At 56.2% G+C, this 20163-nt stretch overlaps 1 protein-coding gene across 1 annotated transcript in view; it reads right to left on the reverse strand.

Annotated features, from left to right (window-relative positions):
• Positions 1 to 4003: 4003 nt before the first annotated feature.
• TMEM132E (transmembrane protein 132E) overlaps positions 4004 to 20163 on the reverse strand; it is a 44917-nt gene continuing 28757 nt past the window's right edge. The window contains exons 5-8 of the mRNA XM_030537031.1: positions 13705 to 13910; positions 11362 to 11641; positions 9477 to 9668; positions 4004 to 6989 (exon numbers count right to left, since the gene is read on the reverse strand). Of these exons, the coding sequence (XP_030392891.1) occupies positions 5943 to 6989; positions 9477 to 9668; positions 11362 to 11641; positions 13705 to 13910 (1725 nt within the window). The 3' untranslated portion in view covers positions 4004 to 5942. The remainder of the gene's footprint in view (positions 6990 to 9476; positions 9669 to 11361; positions 11642 to 13704; positions 13911 to 20163) is intronic.

Below are 20163 nucleotides of genomic sequence, written 5' to 3' on the forward strand. Positions count from 1 at the left end.
AAACCCCAGCTGCTCCGAGCAGCAATGCAAACCTCTCTGCTCCCGGTGCTGGGTTGGGGAAATCAGCCAATGACACCTGCCTCCGGCCCAGCATGCGGCTACCCACCATTTAAGAGGGACAGGCTGATGTGAGGCCATCCTGAGCCATGCCCCAGGACACCCCACAAGCACTAGGAAGCCACAGGAGCCAGCCTCGGCTTGGTCTGCCCATAGAGATCGCACTGTTTTAACCAAAGGTGTGACAATAAACTGACTTGGGGGCAGCTTTGTGTGCGGCCTGTCTTGCATCGCTTAGAGCCATTTACGGGTGTCAGCAGCATCGCTACAAACCTGGTTTAAACCCAGTTTGTGTCCATGCCCCAGTTTGGTAAATGGGGGCTGCTCCGGGGGGGTAGCCCAGGCCCATTTCAGGGAGCGCCTCTCTCTCAGACCCCTTTGTGGGAGCTGTGTTCAGCCTGACGGCTCCTGCTTCTAGTCCCCGAGCAGAACACCGGGTCCTCTCAAGTCTCCTGTTAAACCGAGCTGTGGGGAGAGTTGCTGTTCCCTGGGGCCAGTAGCTGGCAGGGTGGCCGGGTTATCTTCCAGGAGAAAGGCAGGAGGTGGGCTGGGTTTTTGGCTAACTGTGAACAATATTTGCTGCTAGCTGAGAACTTTTGCAGGTGCAATGGATGTTTCTGCCGAAGAAAATCAGGCCCAGAGAGGCTTTAATTTTGCATGGAAAACAAAGACGCCCGAAAGCTCAGAAGGGATCTAGACCCTTAGGCGTCTGCCCGGATCATTCCCAGCTCCTGATAACCCCAGTCATGACCCATAGATTTCATTTCTGCTCTGGGACTCCACCATGCTGGCCAGTGCCATGCCCTGCACAGACCGGCTCTGCAGTAGGGACACCCGCTTTAATAGGAACGTTAGCGGCAGAGAGGAAGTGGGCATTTATATGGACTGGAGGCTCTTTGGGGCAGGGACCTGCTCTGTTCTGTGTTTGTTTGGGGGCCTGGGCCAGGACTGGCACCACAAATAACACATCAGTGTGCAGCACACACCTTAGCGCCTGCTGTGGGCAGAGCCTGTCAGGGTCTCAACACTTCACACCAAGGCCAGGCTGTGGCTCAGACCCGCTTCCATCCACACACACATCAGTCTGACTCAGGCCAGCAAGCGCTTGGGAACCAGGTCCCGATGATCCGAGGCCCACCGTGACTCGGGGCCAAGCCCTGTCAGTCTGCAGCATGGACGCTGCTCATGCCACAGACCCGCGTCAGAAGGGCTGTGCAGTGCAGTGGGACCATGCTGGCACAGCTGTGAGACTGGGTCCAGCGATTGTAAACCCGGGTCTACAATGCAGTGCAGCCACTCAAAGCGCAGGTGTGGAAACACCCCCCCCAGACCTGGGCTTGACATGCTGTCATAAACGGATAGTTAAGAGTTAATAGAAGTACTTCATGACTCTTTTGCCTGTCAAGATAAGTGAGCCTGGCTGTCACCTGACCAGAGGACCAATCAGGGGACAGGATACTTTCAAAACTTGAGGGAGGGAAGTTTTTGTGTGTGCTGTTAGTTTTTGGTTGTTGTTCTCTCTGGGTTCTGAGAATGACCAGACGTGCAACCAGGTTTCTCTCCAATCTCCCTGATACAGGTACTTATAGATTCAAAATAGTCAGTACTAGGTAGATAAGGCGAGTTAGGCTTATGTTTGTTTTCTTTATTTGCAAATGTGTATTTGGCTGGAAGGAGTTCAAATTTGTATTTTGCTGAAAGGGTTTTAATTTGTACTTGTATACTTAGGCTGGGAGGGTATTCCCAGTGTCTGTAGCTGAAAGACCCTGTAACATATTCCATCTTAAATTTACAAAGATAATTTTTACTGTTTTCCTTTCTTTAATTAAAAGCTTTTCTTGTTTAAGAACCTGATTGTTTTTTTATTCTGGTGAGACCCCAGGGGACTGGGTCTGGATCCACCAGGGAATTGGTGGGGAGAAAGGAGGGAAGGGGGAGAGAAAGGTTAATTTCTCTTTGTGTTAGGATTACTTTCTCTCTCAGGGAGAGTCTGGGAGGGGGAGAGAGAAGGAGGGGGGAAGGTGGATTTTCCTCTCTGTTTTAAGATTCAAGGAGTTTGAATCACAGTGATCTTCCAGGGTAACCCAGGGAGGGGAAGCCTGGGAGAGGCAACGGTGAGGGAAAAGGTTTACTTTCCTTGTGTTAAGATCCAGAGGGTCTGGGTCTTGGGGGTCCCCGGGCAAGGTTTTGGGGGGACCAGAGTGTACCAGGCACTGGAATTCCTGGTTGGTGGCAACGCTACAGGTTCTAAGCTGGTAATTGAGCTTAGAGGAATTCATGCTGGTACCCCATCTTTTGGACTCTAAGGTTCAGAGTGGGGAATTACACCATGATATATGCAGCACAGACTGAGTGGCCCTGGCCTCGTGCCCCAAGGGGAACAGCTAGCTACTGAAGGCCTTCTCAGAGGGATGGATCTTCTTGCAAGTGGGGCTGTCAGTCCTGGGGTTGAGTTGTCTTGGAAGATGCTGGTGCAATATCTACTCTGATGTTGTTAATTCCTCCAAGGGTACGGCTGCACTGTAATTGTGCCACACTAGCCATTTTGAGCACAAGCCCGTCCAGGTCACTAGCCCCATGCATGGCCAGCTAGCTGTGCGGCCACGGCTCTTTCTGGTGCTCTAGCTCGATGCAAGCTAGCTCCGGTATGCCCCCACACACTGCCCCGAGCGCAGGCGAGACGTTCCCTCAGAGCACCACAAGCCACACTCTGTGCTCAGTTACAAGTGTGTAAATCCAGGCGCCCAAGGGATCGCCGGAGCTTGACTCCCAGCTGGGGAAGGGCAGTGTTTGGCCAGGAGCGACCTTGGCCATCAGCAGGGTACGGCACAGTCACAGCGGGCGCCTAATTAAAATGGAGGCGGGCGCAGGAGGAAGGCTTAAGCCAAGCTGAATGCTGCAGAGCCCGGGGGAGGTGGAGTGGGGACTGTCTTGGCGCATGAGGGCTGCTTCCAAAGCTGAGTTTCAAACGAGTGAGATGTTTCACTGAGGCAAACCTCATGCCTTTGTGACCAGCCAGGTTGAGAAACCATGTCCAGGCTGCTCAGGTGAGCCGGCTTGGGCCCACTGCTAAAATGCAGGGCCAGCAGCTTGAGTTACCTAGGAGCCATAGGCTGTTTCCTCCATCATTGGCAAAGGTGAAGCCAATTCTCTTCTGCTTTAATGGCCACATGCAGTGCCTTGTGTACAACTACACCACTATTGTGACCGGGGTGAATGGCTGCCATCAGCGGCACCTTAGCCAATCACAGCTTGAGGCTTGTCTACACTTGGAAGAGAATTCAACTGAAGGTCAAGTGTGAATTTAAAGTGCAGCAGCTATTCCTGATGAACTCCGGGTGTAGACAAGCCCCTAGTTAACATCAATTAATATGGCCAAGCAGGTTTTCAGTCTCAATGAAAGGAGCAATTAAGTCCCTTTATGGAGTCAAGAGAACTACAACTATGGAGAGACTGCCCAAGGCACATGGTAGCTCAGAGCTGAGCTGGGTAGGCTGAGTGGGGTTCCCTGCTTGCAAACAGAGGGGCTAGGATACCAATAGCAGCCCAAGTGTGTTGATGGTGGTTGTGAGTCTGATCTGGAGTGGCAGAAGAGACACAGGGCTTCTTGGGCACAGAGCTGGCTGGAGGAGCAGGCGTGGGGATTCCTGAGACAGGAAAGTGCCTGCTGCTGTTTGCGGCTCCTGCGTTCAGGGAACAGAACGGCGCTTGGACATTCTTTGTGACTAAACAAGCCGCCGCCAGGAGTTTGACTCTCACCAATATCTCCTCTGAACAGACAGAACCCGCTGCAAGGCTCTGGTTATTGGCTAGACCACGCAGGCTAAAGGGGCAATGCTACACAAACCCAACAGAGATGCTGTCCATGCGCCCGCCTTTCCAGTGCCTTTTTTCCCCTAGTCTCTTTTATTTATTTAATACAAATTAGACACAGTGGTGGGTAAAGCCCATTTGAGAGATAACATGACACCCCTCCACCCCCCCTTGGCATGAGCAGCTCTGCTCTCCTGCCCCTCTGCTAGTCAGCGCCGGTGTGTCTACCGCCTGGTATGGTCGGTGGGGGGGCACGTGGCATGGGGCAGCACGCAGGCACCACTGTCTTCTCAGGCTCCGCAGTGAGTCGTGGGAATGTGGCGATGGCAGAGGCCCAGACGCCAGGCTCTCTGGCAGAGGGGGGGTCAGTTGCCAAACATATGACTATGCTTGAGGCCTTAATGTGGTGAGGCAGTGGTGGGGAGAGACCCTATGACTGCAGGTTGGCCGGGCCTAGCTCTGGGAGGCCCCACTGGGACCAGGCCTGGCGCTATGGGCACAGCATCGTGGTTGAATTCCCTCCCATAACAGCATGCGCTGAACCCGGGAAGGACAGGGGAGCCAAAGAAGAACCACAGTAATACGTTGTACAGAGGGGAAACTGAGGCACGGCGTGGGCAGTGCAGGGAGGGTGATTCACTCAAGCTTGGCTCACGAATGGGACCCAAGGCAGCTGACGCCCAGGCTTGTGCTTCAAACACGAGGCAGTGCAGCCTCTCGAAGCCTGCGGCCTGGGAGCCGGGTAGCTGGGAGCTCAGCTCACCCCACACCCCGCCACAGGTGGGAGGCCAGCAGCTTTGGCGGAGAACCCACGCCTGCGGCGTGCCAGCCGAGGGGACCCTTGACGTGCCGGTTGGGGCCATTTCCGCATGTGCTTCCATTTGTGTAAGGCACACACGCCGGGACTGCGAAACGCAAGCAGGGGCGGGCACGGGACTGAGGAGCTGGGAGAAGCAGCAAGAGCTTGGCCCAGGGCCGAGAACCTCGGCTTTAGATTCCCAAGCAGCTCAGGTGCTTTGGGGTTGGGTTTGGAGGCCAATGGGATCCCTGGCCTCAATCTCTCCCTCCCCTGCTTCGTGCCAGCCCTGGCTTTTTGGAAGCGAAGCTACATGTGGCGGGAACAGGCCCCGGACGGGAGCGAGGAGCCCAGGGCCTGGCACAGGCAGCAGGAACAGACATGGGCTGATTGGCAAAGGGAGTGGCCACCTATTCCCCGGGGGATGTGACAGTGGGGTTGGCTGGGCCAAAGCCACATGGCTTAGCTCTAGCTTTCTGGTGCACTTCCAAGGCACCAATGGTCCTTAGCTCAGGGCCATGCCCCCTGCCCGCTCCTCCCCTCCCTTCCCCCGGCATTCAGAGCAGCATGTCCCGTGACACCGGTGGCAGGACCGGGCCCATCGGGGGGATCCCTGAATGTATATTTATTCAACATTATTGTGCAACAAAGTAAAGCAGAGAAATCCTGTTCGTCTTTCGTGGCCGACGCTCACTCGGAGGCCGCAGGGCAGGAGGCCTCGCCGCTCGGTCAGTGGTTCGCAGGACAGGGCAAGGCAGCGTCAAGGCACGTGGAGGGCAGGCATATCTGAGCTGAGCCCTCCACGCTGACCGTTATCGCTCCAGGTCTGAACCTGCCCCCCCACACCTCTTCTTGCTCTAGCTCTGGCTCCTGCACCCCCACCAGTGTCTTCCCCATAACGCGGGGCTCCGCGCCCCCCGCTGCGCCAGCTCCCCTCTACGGCGCCACCTACCGCCCGGCAGGAGGGGTGGCGTTTGTGCAAGCAGCGTGCAGGCACCTCGGCACTTTGGCGGTGAGAGGGCGGAAGGCAGAGGCGGCCCCTCGCTCCCTCGGGACGCCGGGGTTCACCCCGCTCCGTTTGGCTCGCTCAACACTTGTTCCCTTTCAACGAAAAAAAAAAGTGGCGGAAGGGGAAGCCCCGTGCACGGAAGAGAGAGCGAAAAGGAAAGGGAGGGGAGTATTGAAAATCTGCTCCCATGGTCAGGGTCTCGGGTATCCGCTCAAGCCCTAGCCGGAGGGCAGTGGCTGGCCTGGTGTGGCAGGGCGCGGCAGCCTGCTAAGCGATCTCCTTGATCCTGCAGATGTAGTCGTGGAGCGCCTCGGGATCCTGTAGCCCCATGTCCTGGCACACCCACTCCAGGTCCTCCTCATCGGCGATGGGGATGGAGTTGTAGGCCAGCTCCTCGGAGGGCAGCGTGGCGAAGGTGGTGAACTTCACCCGCTTCCTCTTGGAGGTGGGCGAGTTGAGTGGGTCCTCGCTCTGGTCCCTGGTGGAGCCCCCCGAGGAGCCATCTCCTCGCCCGTGCACCTGGCTCTGCACGCTGGTCTGTGAGCTGCCGCTGCTCTGGTGGTCCCCATGGCAGCAGGTCTGGACGCTCTCCAGCGGGTTGCCAGGGCTCTCAGGCGGAGGGGAGAGGTCATTCTGGACCCTCAGGGGCTGCCCGTTGCCCAAGAAGACCCAGTGGTGGGAGTGGTCCATGTTGGTCTGGCCCTCGGGTGGGATGCGCTTGTGCCTATACTTCAGCACGAAGACGATGCAGTTGATGAGGAAGACCAGAATGGCCAAGCAGAAGACGCCCAGCAGGGCATACATGCCGATTTCCAGGTCTGTCAGCCCCCGTGGCACCTGCACGAAGCCTGTGGGGATGGTGGGGAAATCCTCAGTGGTATGGGGGATGCTGGGAGCTCTGCTGTCCTGGCTGGGCTCCAGCTTCCTCTCCACATCTGCCCGCAGGGTGGTGCTGGCCGCGCTCTCCTCCCTCCCCGAGGTCCCCGGCTTGCTCGGCACGTGGCCAGCATCCCCATAGTCGTAGGTGGGGTCCTCCTCGGAGCTGAAGCGCACCCGCACGCTGGCCAGCGCCGTGAAGAGCACGCTCTTGCGCTTGGTCTTCTGGCAGCTCTCACAGATGACCAGCTCAGCACGCAGCAGGTCGCCAGCCCCCTCGCCTTCCGCCACCACCAACGGGAAGGCCCGGTCCTGGGTCACCGACACCACTTTCTCATCCAGGCTGCTCACCACCAGGTTATAGTCTTTGGGGTCGTACAGGGAGAGGGGGACCGTGGTGCCATCACTGTATGAGACCCACATGCTCAGGAGGGCTTCCTGCAAAACAAACAGGGGGAATAGGCATCTACCTATCTATGCATCCATCTCTTCCTCCATCTGTCCATCTCTCCATCCCCCATGCTCCCCAACCATCCATCCCTCCATCTCCCATGCTCCCCAATCATCCATCCATCCCTCTATCCCCCATGCTCCCCAACCATCCATCCATCCCTCCATCCCCCACGCTCCCCATCCATCCATCCCTCCATCCCCCATGCTCCCCAACCATCCATCCATCCATCTCCCACACTCCCCAACCATCCATCCATCTCTCCATCCCCCATGTTCCCCAACCATCCATCTCTCCATCTCCCATGCTCCCCAACCATTCATCCCTCTATCCCCCACGCTCCCCAACCATCCATCCCTCTATCCCCCATTCTCCCCAACCATCCATCCATCTCTCCATCCCCCAAGCTCTCCAATCATTCATCCCTCCATCCCCCATGCTCCCCAACCATCTCTCCATCCCCCACGCTCCCCAGCCATCCATCCATCTCTCCATCCCCCATGCTCCTCAACCATCCATCCACCCTCCATGCTCCCCAACCATTCATCCATCCCTCCATCCCCCATGCTCCCTAACCATCCATCCATCTCTCCATCCCCCAAGCTCCCCAACCATCCTTCCCTCCCTCTCCCATGCTCCCCAAACATCCATCCCTCTATCCCCCACGCTCCTCAACCATCCATCCATCTCTCCATCTCCCAAGCTCTCCAATCATCCATCCCCCATGATCCCCAACCATCCATTCCTCCATCCCCCATGCTCCCCAACCATCCATCCACCCTCCATGCTCCCCAACCATTCACCTTCCTCTATTCTCCATGTTCCCCAACCATCCATCCATCCCTCCATCCCTCCATCCCCCACGCTCCCCAACCATCCATCTCCCATGCTCCCCAACCATTCATCCATCCCTCCATCCCCAATGCTCCCCAACCATCCATCCATCTATCCATCCATCCCCCATTCTGTCCATCCATTCATCCCCCATGCTTCCAACCCTCCATCCATTCATCCACCTGCCATCCTCTCTATCCATTCTCTCCCTCCCTCCCCCACTCACTCCATCCCCCGTGCTGTTCATCCATCCCCCATGCTCTCCATCCATCCGACAATCTTTTCAACCATCCGTCCGTCCATTCCCCATTCTCTGTCTCTCTCCCTAGGAGGGATTATGGATTTGAAAGGACTGAACTGTTCAGCAGACTTATAAAAGGTCCCCACAGAGAGGAAGGATTTATGACCTCCCCCTGGCCCTGGTGCCAATGGGTTCCATTCCTTGGGCCCATTTCACCCCCAGCAAAACTCTTATTTCAGCAGAAGTCCCATGACACTCGCCTGTCATCATGACTGGCACTGACTTTACTGTAAAGTGTGTCGCTCAGTTGGCCTCTCGTACCGCGGAGCCCCCTGGAGATCCCCTACGGGGCGCTGCACAGCGCAATATGGCTAGCGAAGAGCCCCGGGATATCGCGCCCTGCGCCAGTGTCATGCCAAGGCACTGCTGCAAACGATTCCCAGGGCCAAGCCTCACCTGGCGGCTCCTAGGCATAGCTGACAAGTTTGGTACAGATGCAAAGTCGAGCATGCAAATTAGTTAATGAGCTAATGTGCATGTTTGCAATTAATTTGCATATGACCAACACACCCTGACCCAAACAGTGGCTGGGGCAGGACACAGAGCTGCCGGAAGTTTGCGGTAAGAGGGTGGGTTTCTGGTGGAGCTGGGGTTGGTCAGTGGATGGGAACTGGGGGTGTCTGGGTAGGCAGGTGAATGGGTGCTGAGGGTATCTAGGGTGGGTGGTTTAGGGGGCCAGTACTGAACCCCCTCACCATCTGCTCCCACCATTGGCTGCCCTGGCCCTGCTTGGATCCAGCCAGGGATCGGTGAGAGAGGAGCCAGAGAGGCCCCTGACTTCTGCCAGCACAGCAGTGCCAGTGCAGCCAGGAGGAGCAGCTGCGGGGTCATCCCTGCCGGCCAGCTGGCCGTGTGAGGTCTCCAAGAGGGACTGGGCACCGGGGGTTACACGGAATGAGAGCAATGGGAACTCCCGCTGTTTTACAGGCTCTTACAGGAGTCAGCCTCCCTCGAGGCCAGCAGATCGGGGATCCCGCCCACCAGATGGAGCCAGGGCCTCTCCCAGCCAGAAATGAGCAGTCCTGCCACAACACATGGGATGGGGGCGAATTTCCACTGAGCCCCAACAAAATCATTGCACCCTACAACCTGACCCTAAGCCACACTGCATGCCCTGTCCCTCCTCTGAGCGAGTAATTTGAAGGGTGCCTCAGCCAGAGGCCCTCTCCGGGGCAGGACCGCATCCAAATGGCAGAGCAGTGAGTACAGGTGCCCACGTGCGGGTGTGGCACTGGGAGACTACAGGCCTCAGCATGCAATGCTCCATGGAGAGCCAAAGTGCATGCCGGGAGGCGTAGTCCCACACTCGGTGAGCCATGTAGCATGAGCCCTGTGTTACCTGCTTGGAGAAGTTCAGGGTCTGCTGGGCGGCCGTCTTAGCCACGATGGTGTGGCTGTTGCCGGGGCTGGGATGGAGGGAGAGTGACAGGCTGGACACCACCTGGGCCTTCAGATCGGTGATGCTGACCTTTTCGTCCGCCACCGTCACCACCGTCTCCCCCAGCACTGCCTCCATGAGTGGGGACACCACCTGCAAGAGAGAGCAATCGGGGAGTGGCCGTGATGGCCCAGCCAGTGCCTCACTGCCTCTTGGCACTGTCCTGCCAATGACGAGGGACCACCCCCAGTGCTGGGAGCTCCCTTACAGCAGTGCCCTGCTGATGCAAAGGAGGGCCCACCCTTTCCCACAAAGCAGGGCTGCAGTTCCCCCATTCTCCTAGCCTCCTCCTCAGCCAAGGAACATCGCTGGCCCCCTGAGAGCTGGGGAGCTGATAAAGCATCTGGCAAGGCCCCAGAGACGACCCCATGGGCACGACCTTTGCCTGCGCTGTGCCCAAGCTGCTGCTGCACACTGAGTGGGGTTGCCTGGAGAGCTCTGACCCGCCGGCAGCAGTTGCACTGACCTTGAGACGCTCGGCCCTTTCAAGCCAGTATCGAAGAAACCAGGAATTTCGCTTAGAAAAGCGTAACCAAGCCCAGGCCCAAAACTAACCGCCCGGCGTTGCAGTTAATAGCTGGAGCCAGCCTGAAGGAGAGGCAAGTGCTCCGGAGATAACTTTAAACTGCGCCCACCCCGTCACCCTTCCCCTTCCCTCAGCCCCAGGGGGAGGAAAGAGAGTCTGCTGCTGAGCTTCAAAGCCAGGATGACATTCACAGCCGGAGGGAGGATCAGAGGCAGGGTTCAGATGCCGCTTCTGGGGTGCGGGGACCACAGGGACGGGTGCCCATGGCGGGGAGGATGCCTGCTTCAGCACGGCAGAGAATTTGCACATTTACTGCCTCTTTGGGGGACTCCGAGTCCAGGATGCCAACACCCTGCACACGCCCTCTATGCATCGGACACACCCAGGCCGGCTTCTGGACCAGAAAGCTGCAAAGGACCCCAGACCCAGACTACCCCAGCCTGAGACCTGTCCCTTCTGTGTACAGCCCCTCAGACGCCTGGTGCCGGCTGACCTCTCCTTCTGGCCAAGGAGGGGAAGGGGCAGCGTCTGCAGCACACACCTTGCCCTGGGGGGCGGCCACAGGAGGGAGATGCTCTCCAGGGCAAGGAGCTTTGGAGTGGTTCCCTGCTGCCAGCGGCTGGCATCCGGCATCAGCCGATCGGCCCCATGCCTGTGGGAGGCTCATTCACAGGCCACGGATGAAAGGTGTCTCCGCCCCTTTAACTCTAGGGTGACAGGGAGTGGAACTGACCCTGATTGGGGATTTCCAGCAGGGTCCATGTACAGAGCTGGGCTGCAGCCCTGAGCCAACCTGCAGTCAGGTACAGCCACAGTCCTACCTGCAACTAGCCCCAGCTCGGGTAGCCCGTGGGTAGCCTGTCCCTCCCCACGTGACTTGCTCCATCATGCTCCCGGGGGCCCCTTCTGGGTGGCCCAGCCTTCAGCTGCTGGAGCCTGGTACCGGCCACTCCCCCCGTCCAATATATAATGGCTGGAGGGAGGAGGGGCAGGAAACAGCCTGACCCCCACTGGGGGGAAGGGAAGGACTTCCTCCTCTGCTTCATCAGCTGTTAGCTCAACCCCGAGGGACAGGGGCCCCATGGGAATCCCTGATTACCTCTAGCAAGTACGTGCCAGCTGGGGTGCCCCATGAGCCCAGGCACAGGCCCCCGGCTTACCCACTCACCCCTCTGCACGCAGGACTCGTTCCATCGCTGCCTTCCAGCTCCAGCCACGTGATTTCCCCCGCCCCGAGCAAAGGGGGTGAGGGGCCCGTACCTTGAAGAGCGTGGTCCCCGGCTCCCGCCCGGCCAGTGTGCTGCTGTCCACCAGCTGGGCCACCCGGGGGTCATCCACCTTCATGAAGTCGCTGACCAGGTCGGTGACCTCCACCAGCCAGTCGGGTCCCAGCATGGTGATGACCTGGTCAGTGCCCTCTGAGGAGGTGGTGTGGAACTGGGTGAAGACCTGCAGGGTGGAGTGCTGGTACTGCAGGGTGCAGCCCCGGTTCTGCTTCCGTTCATCCTCGTCCTCATCATCCTCGCTCTCCCGCACTGACCTGGGGGCACAAGACAGATCAGCCACCCTGCCCTGCAGCTAGCGGGTACCAAGGTAACAGAGGCCAGTGACTCATCGCAGGAATGGGCTCCTGTCTAGGTGACAATACTGCTGGAAAGATTTGGGGGCTACCGGGGATCACAAACTGAGCAGGAGCCAACAACGTGAGGCAGTTGCGAAAAGGGCTGTATTAACAGGACCCAGGAGGTAATTGTCAGCACCGGGGAGGCCTCGGCTGGAGTGCTGAATCCAATTCTGGGCACCACACTGTCAGAAAGATGTGCTCAAACTGGAGAAATTCGGGAGGAGAGCCACAAAAATGAGCAAAGGTTTAGAAAACCTGACTCGTGTTCAGATTCTAGAGAAGGGAAGACATGGGGGCACTGGATAATAGCCATGAAATATGTAAACAGCTGTTAAAAAGAGCGTGAGGATCAACTGGTCTCCATGCTCACTGAGGTCAGGACAAGCAATCAGCTTAGTCTGCAGCAAGGGAAATTCAGGTTAGATATTAGGAAACACTTTCTAGCTCTACGAATAGTCAAGCCCTGGAACAGGTGGCCTAAGCAGGATCCCCGTCGTTGAAGGTTTTACTGACAGGTCGGACAAACACCTGTCAGGGATGATCTAGGTTTTCTTGCTTCTGCTTCAGCGCAGAGGGTTTGGATGAAAAGATGCCTTGATTTCCCCTCCTGCCCTACAGATCTAGGATTTTCTTGCAGGTGGCTCGATATATATGCCACGCGCCTTCATTTCCAGCCCTGTTACCGTGCAGTTCAGCAGCCTCCATGCTCCACCCCAGAAGTAGCTGCAATTCAGCGGTGAGGCCTGTGTCTAAATCAAGATGGGCAATAGCATTGCTACAGACAGCAAAGCACCCCCCGGGGGGCAGAAGACCACATAGGCAGCTGGCTGACAAAAGGGCTCTGGATGCAGGTGGCACAGGACGGCAGCCTTCCAAGGGGAGCAGTGGGAGCAAAACACATATTTGGCTTCAAGACTAAGCTTGATAAGTTTATGGAGGGGATGGTATGATGGGATAGCCTAATTTGGGCAATTAATTGATCTTTGATTATTAGCAGGTAAATATGCCCAGTGGTCTGTGATGGGATGTTAGATGGGGTGGAATCTGAGTTACTACAGACAATTCTTTCCTGGGTGCAGGCTGGTGAGTCTTGCCCACATGCTCAGGGTTTAGCTGATCACCGTATTTGGGGTCGGGAAGGAATTTTCCTCCAGGGCAGATTGGCAGAGGCCCTGGGGAGTTTTCACCTTCCTCTGCAGCTTGGGTCACGGGTCACTTGCTGGAGGATTCTCTGCACCTTGAGGTCTTTAAACCATGATTTGAGGACTTCAGTAGCTCAGCCATAGGTTAGGGGTTTGTTACAGGAGTGGGTGGATGAGATTCTGTGGCCTGCTTTGTCCAGGAGGTCAGACTAGATGATCATAATGGTCCCTTCTGAGCTTAAGTCTATGAGATCCCAAGGCACGTGGCATTTGCTGTTGGAGGGGATGGGGTTAACGTAAAGGGTCTCCGCCCCAGGCCCTCTCTCCCCTCAGAGCCTGGCAGAGTTGTGAGCTGTCTGCACAGAGTCACTGTGGCCTAGAAACACCCCAGCAAAGGCAGCTCGTCCAGCCCTGCGGAGCTAGGGGGGCAGCATGAGGGTCCCTGGTGATTCAGGCCGCAGGTGCTAGGGTGCCATGCGGGCAGCATGCTGCCCCCTTCGGAAAAGGGGGGCTTTGTTTCGCTCAGCGGTGCCCTCCAGTGGCCGAGCAGGGCAGCTCATCCCACAGCGCAGCCTTTCAGAGCACAGGGCCCAAGCCTTCTCCATTACTGCTGGGAGGAGGCCGTCAAGGGGAGCTGGGCTGGGATCTTCCAGCTGCAGGAAGGGCAGAGCAGCAGGGACTGATTTCCAGACAGGCAGAGCACCAAGCCAACAGGAACTGCATTTGTGACTGGCAAAGCTAGGCAAGGGCAGAGTCCCCTGCCCCCCACTCCCCCGGCTGCAAGTGCTCTGGCCCGTGGGGCATGAGCTCCCCTCCGCCCTCCATGCAGGGGCGCACCTCCTGTCCGGCAGGATGGGCACCCTCCAGCCCTTCACTTGGCTCAGCCTGGGGTCCGACAGCTCAATGTGCAGTGGCAGCTTGGGCACCCACACGGTCATCTCCAGCAAGGCGCTCAGGTGCTCGTAGCTGAAGGTCACCCGGGCGTTCATGGAGCCGCGCGTCTCCTTCCCGCTCACAAACACGTAGTCGCAGCTGCTGGACACCTGGGGAGGACAGGAAGGGAAGCGCCGGCACTGAGTAGTGAGGCCGGCGGCCCGCGGCCACTCCCAGGGCTGCAGGTTGGTTTGAGCCTTGCAGCAGGAGGGGCCATAACACCCCCCTGTTCCCGCCGCAGCTTGGCCAGAGCTGGGGGGCTAGACCCCAACGGCATGTGGCCTGGGGAGACTACAGCTCCCAGCATGCAGTGCAGCTGGGCACTTAGCTCCTGCTGGAGCACTGACTGTTGGGAGCTGCGGTCCCCGAAGCTGTGGCTCTGCATAACGGATAGGGTGACCAGATAGCAAATGTGAAAAATAGGGACAGGGGATGGGGAGTATATAAGAAAAAAAACCAAAATCAGGACGGTCCCTATAAAATCAGGACTTGTACATGTGTGATTGCAGCAAACATGCACACCACAAGCAAGCAGTTGCACATATGGTCCAGTGGAGAGAATGGTCTTGGGAGCCCCAAGCTCTATCACTGACTTGCTGTGTGACCACAGGCAAATGCCTGCACTTTGCTGTGCCTCAGTTTACCCACCGGTAAAATAAAGATAATGCTACTAACTTTCCTATGTAAAGTGCTTTGAGATCCATGGATCTAGACAATCAACCTCTGTGATACCTCCCACCACATTCCCCCCGTAGAGGCTGGATAACACCCAAACCTGGTCAAAACAACCCCCCCTCTTCAATCAAACATTTTCATTCAACAATGTCTGTTTAAAGAATTTCCATTTGCAACAAAAATGTTTATTTCATTTGGCTTTGACTCAAAACGGTCATTTTGTTTTGGCTCTGCTGAAACCCGAAAAGGGCCTAAAATTCCCAGTGTTCCTCCCTCCCCTTTTCTGACACCGGCTGCGACAGGACACGCTGTGTCTAGAGTCAGTTTTCCCTTGTGCCGCTCTGCATCTTTCTGAAACATCTCCAACTGTGTCAAAGCAATGGAGAGTTTACATGACTTGTCCTGGGTCACATGGGGAGAGCTAAGAATTGACCCATCAGCTCCTAAATCCATAAACGCAAGCCCACCCTTGCTCTGCACCCAGCCCTGTAATATCAGAAGCAGCTCGATAAACCCAGCTAGCTCTCCACACCTCTGCTATGCAGCGCTGAGTGGATAAGTCAATTGCATTAGACACACATCTTCCATGTGCCAGCGGCGAGTCCTGGAACAATTCATTTAACGGAAGCAATCCCTATTAGCAGTGCATTGTTGCTATGTATTTACATGGGATCTGCCTTTCAGGTGCTATTCACTGGCACCCCCGTGACCGTCATTAACGTTAATACCTTGAGATGTTTCTCCACCGAATCAATTTTAATCCCATTGTTGTGTCTCCCCCATTCTTTAATATCCATTTATGCAAATAACATTAGTTAAATGTGCTATAAAACAAATATATCCTGAGGGGGCCGCTTATTACAGACCAATCCAAGCCAATTAAGGAGCTAAGGGAGGAAATTACTAATGAATTGCTCATGTTTCCTCTTAGGGCTGTAAGTCCAGAATGCAACATTGCCTGCCCGGAGGGTGGAAGGAGGATCTCACACCAGAGTCTCTGATAGCGTTCAAGGTCTCCAGGCAGCCCTGTGTCTCTGTGAGTGCAATTCCACACCTGCCTCTCTGCACCCGAGAGATTGGCCATTGACCCAGCTGCCTCTGCAGATCAGCTCAGTCCGATGCACCCAGCTGGGTTTGCGGTTTCAGAAAAACATGTGAGCTCGATGACTGAGAGGTGCAAAACGCTCTCCACTGAAACAGCGGTGGTGGCTGCAAATCAGGTCTGCTTGGGGAGGTTTGCAGATGGGCTCGGCACCCAGGATGGGGCCCGGTTTTCTCAAGGACTTGGTGTGCTGGATGCTTGTCACAATAGGATGTTTGTGCAAATCTGGCCTTTGTTTAGGTGTCTAAATGGGAGCTGAACTCTTGGAATCTGGTGTGGACTGCAGGTGCTAAGCCCTGGGGAATCCAGCCCTGATTGCAGGTGCTGAGCCCTGGGGAATCCAGCCCCGATCGTGGACACTGAGCCCCAGGGAAGCCGGCCCTGATCGCAGGCACTGAGCCCTGGGGGATCTGGCCCCGAATGCGAGCGCTAAGCCCCGGGGAACCCAGTCCCGATCGTGGGCGCTGAGCCCCAGGGGATCTGGCCCCGATCGTGGGTGCTGAGACCTGGGGGGGGTCTGGCCCCGATTGCGCGTGCTGAGCCCCGGGGAATCCAGCCCTGATCAGGCAGGCGCTGTACTGTGGGCAGTGTGGGAGGGCACAAGAAGGAGTATTTAATTTCTCGAGCTCTCCTTGGCCCGGTGTTGACATCAGATAGACACAAGCTCAGCATGTCTGCAGACAATCTCAGCTGTGCCGGGCTGTCTCTGAATAAAGATGAGCTCGGAAATGAATCCCCCGGTGAATGAGCACTCTGGATATTGTGCCGTTGATCACAATAATATGATGGTCTGCTGCTCGCAGTACCTTAGGTAATAAATCCACCAGCTTGGCTGGTCTGGGGCCACCAGCGTTTCAATTCACCGAAAGCCACCCACCCTGTCCCGATGATGGAGCGGCCCTGTTAAAAAGCTACTGTATATTAGCTCTTAAATGTACTGCACTCTATTACGGCCATGCTTGGAGTAACCTGAGCTGAAGGATTCACGTTAAAGTGTTGAAAGCAGGGCCTGTCTGCGCAAGGAGCCCAGCCCCATTAAGAGCTACCAGCTTCACGCTCAGCATCTGGAACCTTTTGCAGCTGTCTCTGCTTTGTCCTCCCAGAGCAGCTACAGAGGCACCAATATTGACACTACAAAGAGATTCTCTGCATGTATACGGCTCCAGGGAACCCAGAATATCAGGGTTGGAAGGGACCTCAGGAGATAGCTAGTCCAACCCTCTGCTCAAAGCAGGACCAATCCCCAGACAGATTTTGATCCTAGTTCCCTAAATGGCCCCCTCAAGGATTGAACTCTCAACCCTGAGTTTAGCAGGCCAATGCTCAAACCACTGAGCGATCCCTCAAAGGGATAGGCCCTTCGCTACTGAGCATTGTACCCTGTACCTGCACACCCCTGGGGCTTCCATCAGCTTCAGAACTCCTCCGCTCTCAGCAAACAGCTGTGAAACCCTCTGGCAAAGTGTGTGTCTCCAACGCCCCTCCAGCGGCAGGTCCACATAGACGATAGCCTACTACTGCTACCAGTTCTCCGTTAGCTGAGCTGGTACAGGACTGCGCTGGGGATCTAAAGAGCCCAGCTGTTGTTGTGCTGTTTCATTTTAAGTGTTAAAAAACACTGGCTATTAGTGTGACTTGCACCCCATATTCTTCATAGAAATATTGTGAGATGAATATGGCATAACTGAGGTGTGTTTTATGCATGATGGGTCATGTGAGGTATCATTGGAAAGGTTATGAGCTACTGAATGTGATTATCCTATTTGCATATATGTATCATTTCTGTATCTGAAGTTAGGACTATTGACCATGTAACAATTACAACTGTGTGTGTATTTGGGAGAACACCCACCAGACAGGAGGCCGTCATCCTCAATGGGGCATTCGGAAGAACAATAAGATTTGGAAGATACTAATCTCCTGCCTTCCTGAGAAACTCCCCGGGTTGCTGCTTTGACACTGCAGGATCAGGTGATTGTGTCACCTGGTACTAGACCCCCATCTTAGGCTTTCAATGTTTTTCCGTTAAGAGGGGGTGAGGGTCAGACTGGGAAACAAAAGATTCCCGCCTTATGTACATTCTATTTAAGGCTGGGGAGTGAGGCAATCAGGACTCTTCTCCACTGCCTCCTCGCTCAAGGAGGAAAATTGCTAAACCCTCCTGAAGGGAAAGGCAGGGGCTGAGACAGGGGTCCGGTCTGCAAACGGAAATAACTGGAACTCTACAGAAACTCTGCCTAAAACAACGTTTAGGGTGAGAAATTACATTTTGTAACCCGTTTCTTGAGTGTTTTAAGCTTAGTTTGCGGGTTTTGTTTTATTCACTCAGTAATCTGCTTTGTTCTGTTTGTTATCCCTTATAATCATATACAATTCCCCTTTTGCAGTTAATAAACGTATTTCTTGTTTATTTCAAAACCCAGTTGGTGCAACTCGTGTCTGCGGATGGGGGAAGAAGTTGTGCAGATCTCTCTCCACATTGAGGGAGAGGATGAATTTTTATGAGCTTGCGCTCTGGGGATCTTTCTATACAGCATGAGACAATATTATTTGGGGTTCATACCCCAAAGGAGGTGTGCACGTGAGTGCTGGCCATTCCCCTAGCTAAGTCCTCCCACAGGGAGCTGATTTCAGTCTATGTCTGCAGCTGGGTGTGGCCGTACCTGTGTGTGAGCTGGAGAAGGTTTGAGAGCCTAGCATGGCACGAGCAGGGTGGGGAAACCCAGGCTGGTGGAAAGGGCTGGCTCAGTGGGACCCCAGCACATCAGGTGGGACCCCAGGACAGGGTTCACCCATCACAATAACATCCAGAAAAAGGACATTAAAAGAACATTAAGATTGCACAGGCTCCCGGACTCATTCAGTGCACGGGACGGACGGTGCTCTGTGAGAGCAGCTATTCCATGGTTCATTCATCATCATCCCCTGGTGGCTCCAGGCCTTCCCATTCAAACTCTGCTCTGACTGTCGAACAGTTCATTTCCTCCTGGGTTTCTCTGTGGTGCTCTCGATGAAGTCCCTTAATCCCTTCCCAACATTAATGCATTTACCTTCCTGGCCCCCCAGGCAGGCTAGGTGCTTTCATGGTCCCTGGGGAACTGCGGCACAGAGATGAAGGCCAAAACTGTCAAACATGGCATCTCCTTTTAGGTGCCCCGTCTGAGATGCAGAGGGCCTGACTTTTCAGAGCCCTGAGTTGTGACAGCACTTCCTGGAAAAGTCTCAGGTTGGGCACCCAGAACAGGAGACATAGACAGAGGCGCCCTGTACAAAGTTTACTTTAGACGACGCCTCACACAGGAGCTCTGTGGCAGCAGCAGGGCTAGAATCCAATTCACCAGGGCAGCACGCAAATGCCTTTACCAAGAGACCCTCCTTTCTCTTCCTGCAGACCCTGCCTCCTTCACTGCACTGCCCCCAGCTCCTGCAACAAACGAGGCAGGGCTTCTCCAGATAACAGCCGCCTTGCTGCACAGCCCTGATTGCTTCCCGAGAGCAGGTCCTGTGCACTGAATGAGGCAGGGGGCCCATGGAAAGAAGCAGGCTGCATTAAAGCAGGGGTAGGCAAACCTTTTGGCATGAGGGCCACAGCGGGTTTCCAAAGTTGTATGGAGGGCTGGTTAAGGGAGGCTGTCCCTCCCCAAACAGCCAGGTATGGCCAGGCCCCCACTCCCTATCTGACCCCCCCTTGCTTCTCACCTCGAGGCCCCCCGCCGGGACCCCTGCCCCATCCACCCCTCCAGCTCTCTGTCCCCTGACCCCTCTGGACCGCCTGCCCCTAACTGCCCCCTGCTTCCCCATCCAACTCCCCCCGTTCCCTGTCCCCTGACTGCCCCCCGAGTCCCTGCCCCTGACTGCCCCCTGCCTCCCCACCCAACCCCTCCTTTCATTCCTGACTGCCCCCTGGGAACCCCTGTCCCATCCAACCACCCCTATCCTTCCTGACTTCCACCCCTGGGACCCCTGTCCCTGACTGCCCCCTGCTGCCCCATCCAACCCCATCTCTCCTTCCTGACTCCCCCCCTGGGGACCCCTGCCCCCATTCAACCCCACCCTCTTATCACCCTCACCCCTATCCACACCCTCACCCCCTGACCACCACTCCAAACTCCCCTGCCCTCTATCCAACCCCCACTGTTCCCTGCACCCTTACCGTGCTGCCTGGAGCACCAGTGGCTGGTGGCGCTCCACCGCGCCAAACAGAGCAGCAGGTCAGGCAGCCATGCCACCTGGCTGGAGCCGGCCACGCCACCGCGCTGCACAGAGCACCGGCTCTGCAGCTGCCTGGCTGCCCAGAGGATTGCGCCGATGGCTCAGTGAGCTGAGGCTGCGGGGCAGGGAAGGGCCGGGGACTAGCCTTCCAGGCCAGGAGCTCAGGGCCGGACAGGAGGGTCCCGCGGGCCAGATATGGCCCACGGGCCATCGTTTGCCCACCTCTGCATTAAAGACTCGATCATAATGCATATGCCCAAGGGGGCTGAGTTAACATGCATCTGATGAAGTGGGTATTCACCCACTAAAGCTCATGCTCCAATACCTTAGTCTGTAAGGTGCCACAGGACTCTGCTGCTTTTACAGATCCAGAC

Source organism: Gopherus evgoodei, chromosome 17, assembly GCF_007399415.2.
Source record: "Gopherus evgoodei ecotype Sinaloan lineage chromosome 17, rGopEvg1_v1.p, whole genome shotgun sequence".
NCBI lineage: Eukaryota > Metazoa > Chordata > Testudines > Testudinidae > Gopherus > Gopherus evgoodei.